Genomic DNA, 9,334 nt, shown 5'->3' on the forward strand with positions numbered 1-9,334 from the left:
GCATTTTGTTCCTTCTCGTCATTTTGTGTAGCACTGTCCTCTGCCCTTTGTTGTAGATCTTTGCTGTAGTTATAACCTTCACACCTACTGAAGTTCAGGTGGAGCTCTATAGAGTTTGGACTTATCCAGCTGCATCCGCCTTAGGTCTGGCTGCTGTGCTCAGCTCCTTCCCACTGCGGACCAGGGCTAGGACTGGGTCTGGGCATTCTTGAACTCGGCAGAAATTCCTACTGGGCGGTAGGGTTGTGGTAGGCAGGGCAGAGTGGTGGAGGCAGCCCGAGGGGGTGGGAGAGGGTCCGGCCCACGCTGCGCCTGGGCTGGGACTGGTCCCGCTGGCGCAGGGTAGCAGGTAGCTCTCCACACACTCACCAGACCTGGGCTAGGACTGGTTCTGGGGGTTCCCGGAAGTCGGCAGAAATTCCTACTGGGCGGGAGGGGTGGGGAGGTATGGCGGAGTGGTGGGGGGCGGCCTGAGGGGGTGGGTGAGGGTCTGGCCCACGCTGCGCCTGGGCTGGGACTGATTCCCCCAGCACAGGGTAGCAGGAAGCTCTCCACACACTCACCGGACCTGGGCTAGGACTGGGTCTGGTCCAAGTATTTTCATTCCCACTGAAAAGAGGAAATAGAGGCCCAGTAGCTTGAAACGCCACACCCAAGTAGTTGAGTGTAAATTCAAACTTCTGAACTCTGACTAATGATTGCGAGCCACCCTGGAATATTATTTTACTAAGAAGTACAAAGCTAGTTTTAAAGTTGTGACTGTACACAGTGTGACTTGAATTTACGTGTCATGAGAATACTTGTGGCACAGATCATGCCCTGTCTCAAAAAATATTTTAATTTTCACGTGGATAATAATTATAATTAATGAATGAAACACCCTTATTTTAGCAAATATAAGTGTTAAGAGGTTAAATGCAAAGAATTTGCAAAAACTTTAGGAAAAATACGTATACATACATATATACACAAAAAATGGTAAAGCCAAAGTAAGCATTTAGAAGAGCTTAAAAATTTTCAACTTTTTCAAAGTCTTACCTTTTCAAAATAAAGTTTTAAAAATATATCAGATTATATTGAAAAAGTATTGGATAACATTTTTTATTTTAAAGATAATAAAAAAGCCAAAAACTGATACAGAAATTCAAAACAAAGTGATAGGAAATTAATAATAGTTATTTTATTGCATATTATTGTCAAAGTACTTGCTCAGATAACCATATATAGTCATGTAAAATTGTCAGCATTTCAGTGAGGCTGAAGTATAACTTGAAACCTAGGCTAGTGTATATGCGAGCTGAAGGATTAGAAGTCAAAAAGCCAGAACTGTTTCCAGCTGGGTTAACAAAGTATAACCTCAAGCAATATACTTCTCATTTGGTGCATCAAAATTTTTTCTATATACATTGAACCCTAAAATTTTTTGTAATTCTTAACAGATCTTAGTCTTGAGATAAATAATTCTAAAAGTGAAAACTTGCTAGGGTTATGGTTTCCAGGTATTTGGTTAAATGTTTGTCTATATCCTGCTCTGAAGATATTTTAAAGATGAGATTACATTTAAATTAGTTGGCTTTGGGTAATGCAGAATTTCCTTCACAATAAGGGAGGAATTCATAGTTGAAGCATTGGAGAGCAAAAAGACTTACTTTGAGTAAAGAAGAGAGAATTCTGCCTGGGCTTCAACTGCAACATTGGTTTTCTTTTGGTTCTCCAGGCTGACCATCAGGTACCTTGTAGATTTTGGACTTGCTAGCCTCCATGTGAACCAACACTATGCTAATTCCTTAATTTTTTTCCTTCTTTCTCTCTCCTCCCCACCCCTCTTTTTTCCTGGCCCCCCTTCTTCTTTTTCTTCCCATTTGTCTGCTTACTTCCAGATTGTACATATAGGTATTCTATTTTTTCCAGCGAATACTGACCAATGTAGTTGTTATTTAACATTTTCTTGGACAAAAGTAGTATTTGATCTCAAATTGAATAGTACTATTTATTTATTTATTTATTGTGTGTGTGTGTGTGTGTGTGTGTGTGTGTGTGGCTACCTCAGCCCACCAGGGGGTGGGGCTGGCTGGCTTGTGGTGCTGGGGGATCGAACTGAAGTCCTTGTGCTTTGCCAAGCTTGTTCCAAGTAGGTGCTTTAGACCACTGAGCCATCTCACCAGCCCTGAATAGTAGTATTTTTGAAAAATGTTTGTAACAACTGATTATGCAATACTTGCCTGCATTCTAGGGCCTGTGGTGCTTTTACCCTCACTAATTCAGAATTTAGTTGAGAAGATGTAGCTAGATGGTATGAAAAATTAGATGTAGCTATCCATTTAGAATTAAATCTAAAGACAAAGATATGGAAAATACTCTAAGACCTGTGATTAGTTGACAAATATTAGAGATTACATGCTATTAAATATGATCGATCACTGTGGGATTGAAAAGCTTAAGAAAGAAGAAAAGCCTACATAAATTAGTTTTAACATGTAATCTCAGAAAATTCTCACAATTGCTCTTGTGAGATATTAAGCATTAATATCTCTGTAAGAATTTCTCAGATGTTATAGTTGTCTCACAGTCATAGAACTTTAGTTGGCTAAGTCAGAAAATTTTTCTCTTATTTCTACTGCCTTAAGATACAGCAAAAGTTTCAGAGAAGTGAGAGTCTAGTGAGACCCTGAGATGCTGTTTTGAAAGCTGAACCAACCATGAGCAAAGGGCAGTTGTAAGACTCAGTTCTGACATCATATTCTTTAGAGGAACTTATAAAAACTGTAAGTAAAAGTCCTTGACCAGAAGATATTAAAAATACCATATTACTTTTTTCTTGAACCATCAAGCCTAAAATAATGTTGAGATTATGTCATAAAATGAGTTTGGGTACATGATTGGAGGTTTTAACCTTCAGCCATGTCAATGGCAGACTTGGTTTTTATAGTTATGAGATAGGAGAGTAGAATATTTCATTGCTCCAGGAATGCTTTCTTTTAACTGGATCTTGATAATGGCAATTAAATTAAAATGAAGTGGGCATTTATCCTATATTACTGATACTTTTCTAGAAAAGGTAGTTTGGTCACAGTGGCAGACAAAAGGAGACAAGATGAAGATGGTCATTTGATGACAGTGGTACAGCAAACACTATGGAATACTAAGGGTTGCCAGCAAGCATCAGAAGCCCTAATGATCCTGATTTCAGACCTCTAGAAATATGAAATATTTCTTTTATTTTGCCAGCCAGATAGCTCAGCGGATTAAAGTGCCTGCTTAGGCAGAGTGCAGTGTCAGGGTACCATCCCTGGCTTGCAGTGCTGGCCCTGCCTCCCAGGTGCACTGAGACAGTGATTGAGACTGGGTGGGCGTGGTGGCACGTGCCTGTAATCCCAGTGCTTAGGAGGCTGAAAGTAGAAGAATCAGTATGAGTCCAATCTATGTAGTGAGACCCTGTATACCCTGTACTAACTACAAAAAATAAATAAATAAATAAAAATAAACAATATAATGTCTTTCGTTCCATGAATACAGGAGGGCTTTTATTATTTTAAGTCTTTAATTTCTCTCTAAATGATATTTGGTAGTGTCTAATGTTCAAATTATTCATTTCTTTTATTAAATTTATGCCTCAGCATTTTAGTTTTTGATGCTGCTATAAATGAAAGTGTTATTAATTTTTTGGATTATTTCTTACTTGTAGGTAGATTCATAATTGATTTTCTACATTTATCTTTTATTCTTCAACTTTGTTCAAGTAATATATTAGTGCCAGTAGATTCTGTATTTCTTAGGATTGCCTATATTAATCTCATGTCTTCTGAAAATAATTTTATTTCTTTCTCTGAACCTGAATGCATGTTATTTGTTTTCCTTGCTGAATTTTCCTGGCCAGCACTTCCAGTACAATGAATGGTAAGTGTGAAGTATGCATCTTCTCTTGTTTCTGTCAGGTTCTCATCAAGAGTGATGTTAGCTATGAGATTTTCTTTGATGGCTATAATGGGATTGAGAATTGTCCCTGAGTGCTTTTTATAATGAATGGTTGTTTGTTAAATGCCTTTTCTGAAACTACTAAGCTGATACATGGTTTTGGTCTCCTATGCAACTAGTATACTGCATTGAATGAATTTAGTATGTTGAATAAAATTTATACTGCTGGCATGTATCCATTTGGCCATGGATTTTAATGTTGCACATATATTTAATTTGCTAATGTTGAATAACTTTGTGTCTATATACATGAGCAATTTCAGTGAGTAGTTTTGTATTTTTCTTATGTCTTTGACTTTGCTAACAGGATACTACTGGTTTCATGGAGTGAACTTAGAAGTAGTTGCTCTTCTTTTATTCTTGAAAGATTGTGAAAGATTGGCATTATTGGTAAATGTTTGGTAGAATTAATCCCACGAAGCATCTGATCCTGTGCTTTTCAGAAGTTTTTAATATTAATGTAATTTTAGTTTTTCCTTATATATCTGTTCTATTTTCTATTTCCATTCAAGTAACTTTCAATTGTTTGCTTTTTTCCTAGAAGACTTTTTATTTCACTTAGGTTACCTAATTTATTGTGATATATTTGTTTATAACTCACCCTTGTAGTCCTATCAGTTTTGCAAGGGAGATAGTAATATCTGCTTTTTATTCCTTCATTTCATTGTTTTCTGTTGAATACTTTATTTTCCTTTTCTGTTTAACTATTTGCTTTATTTGATGTATTTATGCTTTCTGAGATTTTTGTCTTTGTTAATTTCCTTATCACTGTCTTGATATTCTTGAATACTTTTTGGTGTACTGATTTCATGTGTATGCGACCCTAAAGATGTTCTTTTTACATAGTGTCCTATGTAACCTAAAAAAGGAAGTGAAGAACTTCACAACAAAAAGTACAGTACTCTGAAGAAGGAAATTAAGGAGGTGATCAGAAAATGAAAAGATATCACCTATTCCTAAATGGGCAGAACCAATAATCAAAATGGTCTTCCTTCTACAATTGATATAAAGATTTAATGCAATCCCATCATAATGCCTACAGTATTTTTCACAGAAGTAGGGAGACAGTTCTATAATTCAGAAGGAACCAGAAGGTACCTAGAATAGCAAAAAGCCATCCTAGGCAATGTGACCAAATCATGAAGCATCACAGTATTGTACCTGATGTTAAGTATACTACAAAGGGACAGTGATAAAGACTGCAAGATAGCACAAAATTGATGTGTGAATCAGCAGATTAGAATATAGATACAGAAATATTCCTAGGCATAAGAAGCCACCTGACCTTTGAAAAAAGGTCCAAAAGCATATACTTTATTGAATAGTGAAGGAAAACTGGCTAAGCTCATGCAGAAATTTGAGCCTACACCCATATCTCTTACTATGTACTAAACTAAAATCAATATGGATCAAAGATTTAAATAGTAAAAGAGAAATGCTTAAGGTATTGGAAGATACTATAGGTAAAACTCTTGAAGTTATAGGTTTGTGAAGGACTTTTTGAACAGAACTCCAGTTGCCAACAAAATAACAAGAGTCAAGGGAGATTATATGAAATTAAAAAAAAACCTTCTGCGTAGCAAAGGAAACAACTAGTAGAGTTCAGAGACCACTTGCAAGATAGACAAAAAAATTTTTGGCTATACCTCTGATAGAGGATTAATATCTGTAACATATGAAGAACTAAAAAAAATAGCTCCCCATATAAAAAAAATTAAAATCAGCAACTATAATAGTACACACTTCTCAGAAGAAGAAATACAATGGGTGATAAATAATGGTAAATTGTTCAGCTTCACTGGCCATTAGAAAAATACACTGCTGAGATTTTATCTTATTCCAGAAAGAATGGCCATCATCAGGAAATCAAATAATAACAGATGCTGGTGAAGCTGTGAGAAAGGGACACATTAACATTGCTGCTTGGAATGCAAATTGGTGCAATCATTATGGAAATTAGTAAGGAGAGTTCTCAGAAACTTAGAAATTCCATTCCACACAGTTTTTTCCTCTCTAAGTATCTTCTGAAAAGATTGAAAGACATGATATTAAAGAAACAATACATAGCAATATTTATAACAGAACTATTCCCATAGCTAAATCTTGGATGCTGCCTATATGTCTATCAGCAGATTAATGGGTAAAGAAAATGTGGAATGCATACATAATGGGTACCACTCAGCTATGAAAAAATGATAAACTTGAGGCATTTGTAGGGAAATGAATATACCTTCAAAGCATAATGTTAAGGTGCTGGCCAGATAGCTTAGCGGATTGAAGCACCTACTTAGGCAGAAGCAGGGACTGAGGTTTGATCCCTGGCTGCTGCGCTGGCCCTCCACCCAGGCACGCTGAGATAGTGATTGAGACTGGGTGTGGTGGTGCACACCTGTAATTCCAACACTTGGGAGGCTGAAAACAGGAGAATCACTACGAGTCCAATCTGCATAGTGAGACCCCATAGACCCTGTATTGAATACAAAAAAAGAAAGCATAATGTTAACTGAGATAAATCAGAAACACCATATGGTTTCTCACATAGGAAAAATACACATTACAAATAGAAAACAAAATAAAGGATTGATTAAAATACACACACACACACACACACACACACACACACACACACACACAGAAATATTTTGCAAATTGGAAGGGGACCCAAAGCCTGGGGGTGGGAGAGGGAAGGAAAAGAGGATTTAAAGGCATTTAAGATGTGTTATGTGTATGTAATAACTCCCCACAGAGACTGTAATCATTCTATGTTATAAACATGAACTTAAAAGACTAAAGTGGGGTAAGCATACATTCCTACAATTTGCTGTTAGGCCTAGTTTATTTTTAGTATTATTGAAGACTTGCATTTCTGTTTTGATTATTTCTGTTTTGACAGGTTTCTCCTGTCAATTATTGTAAATAGGGTATTCAAATTTCTATTATTATTGAAATGTCCAATTGTCCCTTTTGTTCTAACAATGCTGTTTCATGTTTTTGTGACCTTGATGACATCTAAATTTGTTCATTTTTTACAGAAAGTTTTGTTGACTATAGAATTCTTAGTTAGAAGGTTTTTAAATCTCTATTCTGATGTGTTTACCTTTTGACCTTCATTTCTGATGTGAAATCAGTTGTTATTTTAATGAAGATTCTTGGGCTGGGGGAGTAGCTCAGTGGCATAAGTGCCTGCCTAGAAAGCACATTGTCTTGAATTCAATCCCTGGTACCAAAAAGAATAAAGATTCTTCTAAGTGAGGAATCATTTTTCTCTTGGTTTCTTTTAAGATTATTTCTTTGTTTAGTTATTATTTATTTATTGGTGGAACTGGGAATTGAACTTAGGCCATTGCGCTTGCCAGGGAAGCACTTAATCCACTGAGCCATCTCACCAGCCCCGATTTTTTATTATTAATTGCATAAGAATACTGTGTTGAAGAGTGTATCTTTGTTTCTTCTTTTTTTTTTTTCCAGAACAACCAGATTTATTTAGTTTAACATTTCCTAGGATCTAGAGAGAAAGATGTCAAAGCAAATCTAAGATATACACACAAGTGCCCGCCCCCATGAACTCAAGATACCCTGAACAAAAAATGTAAGCACAGTTCTGTTCAACATAAAAGTTATCTTCGTTTCTGGAAGATGTTTCCACGTCCCATTCCACGTCCTCTTCCTCTTGCAGCCACTTGAGCCTTCAGAATAGCAGCTTTTCCTCGGCCAGCTCCTGAGCCCTGGTTTTTATTTTTCATGCTCTTTAACATGGGCGCATTTTTCAGCATGTCAGGCAAAATCAGAAAGCGGATCTTGCTGCCACGGATGTATACCTGCTCTAGCTGTGCCACTCGACCATCTCTGTATGTGACTGTGATGTTGGACATCTGGCAATTCATGTTGTCCTCCGCTTCAATGAGCTTCCCCCAATATACTTCACCAGTGTTTGTCTCACACGTCACAATGTGGCCCTCAGCCTCATGCAGGACTTTAATCGGCACACCAATAGACATCTTGACAGGGAGAGAGTTCAGTTGTGGTCTTCTAGTCCTCCTTCTCCTCCTCTTCGGCGCTGGTAGGTAACAGAAGAGATATGATGGGGAAGGCGTGCGAAGACGAATGGCGGATCGCGCGCTCCCAGCTGTATCTTTGATTATACCATTAAATTATGAGTTTTTGATGTATAGATTAATATTCTTCAACTTTGAAAATTATTCATACATTATTCTTTTATGTAGTCTGTCTGCTATCTTCCTTATACACTGAAGAAATTCCCATTATAAGCTGAGGATTTGTTGATTTTACTTCAATCTTATGGTCCACTGAATTGATATTAGTTGTTTTCAGTATTTCAGTTCTTTCTCCGGCCTTCTTCACTGTTGATACTTTCTAGTGACTTTTTTCTTTTTAGTAGTAGAGGGGCTTGAGCCAATGGTACTTGCACTGAACTAAATATCCAGCTTTTTAATTTTTTTTTTTTTTTAAGACAGGGTCTCAGTAAATGACTAAGTCTTCCAGACTGGACTCAAAGTAGTGTTCCTCCCTGCCTTATTGTCTTAAAGTGGTGGCATTATAGTACTATACCACTATACTTGGTTATGATATTAAAAAGGATAGCAATATTTTCTTCCATAATTTTATTGAGAGACATATAGCAAAGAGACAGTTTCAAATCAAATTGGTATGACAGCTTCAACAATAAACACATAGCATACACTCTTCCTAGTAGTTATTTACTGTATAAGATGCAGACATGATATCCTATTTACAAACACTATTAGAACAAATCCCTCTATTCATTAGGAGAATGTAGCTATAAATGTATCCTAACCATTTTGAATGCACAGATACAAAATGGACATTCATCTGTATCCCCTTTTTTTGTTTAGTTCTGTCATTTGTGTATTATAGGTGTGATAACTCAGCAAAATATTCTGAAAGAGTCCAGTAGTTCATAATAGTATTGGGTTTTCCACTTGACTGGCAGTGTCAGAAATTGTTGACCTGAGTCCCCTACAGCTCAACATTGCACCATGGCTTTACTTCTTGTACTTCGTTTTTATACTTTACTGCTGGATGGTTAAGACCAAGATAAAGAAAGACCTATGCAAAAAGAGTTGTAGCTTTTGGATCTGATAAGGTCAGTGAAATCCCCCTCAGGATTTATCCTGAGATCCTATACCTCAAATTTTAGATCCTTTGTCAGTGTCATCCATGTGGATGAGTCACGGCCATTGCTTGGCCAATATGCTCTCTGTGAAAGCCTGAGAGAATATTTTCTCTCCATGTGACTCTCCTTAGGCACACTCCACAACATCGATCATTTTCCTCTTTGGCCCCGTGATCTCCTTGATCAGAAAATTTGGGACACTAC

General features: G+C 37.0%; 2 protein-coding genes across 2 annotated transcripts in view; one reads left to right on the top strand and one right to left on the bottom strand.

The window, feature by feature from the left end:
- Positions 1 to 9,334, top strand: part of Agbl4 (ATP/GTP binding protein like 4) — a 1,571,060-nt gene that overhangs the window by 255,899 nt on the left and 1,305,827 nt on the right. The window lies entirely within an intron of this gene.
- LOC101580782 (small nuclear ribonucleoprotein Sm D3) lies at positions 7,440 to 8,085 on the bottom strand. The gene has a single exon (XM_023724209.1). The coding sequence runs from the start codon at positions 7,971 to 7,973 to the stop codon at positions 7,593 to 7,595; it is 381 nt and encodes a 126-aa protein (XP_023579977.1). The 5' UTR covers positions 7,974 to 8,085; the 3' UTR covers positions 7,440 to 7,592.

Source organism: Octodon degus, unplaced genomic scaffold, assembly GCF_000260255.1.
Source record: "Octodon degus isolate 3935 unplaced genomic scaffold, OctDeg1.0 scaffold00107, whole genome shotgun sequence".
Lineage (NCBI taxonomy): Eukaryota > Metazoa > Chordata > Mammalia > Rodentia > Octodontidae > Octodon > Octodon degus.

What these genes read in the sequence shown, in the direction of transcription:
- LOC101580782 (XM_023724209.1), bottom strand. Translation starts at nt 7,973, where the DNA reads ATGTCTATTGGTGTGCCGATTAAAGTCCTGCATGAGGCTGAGGGCCAC.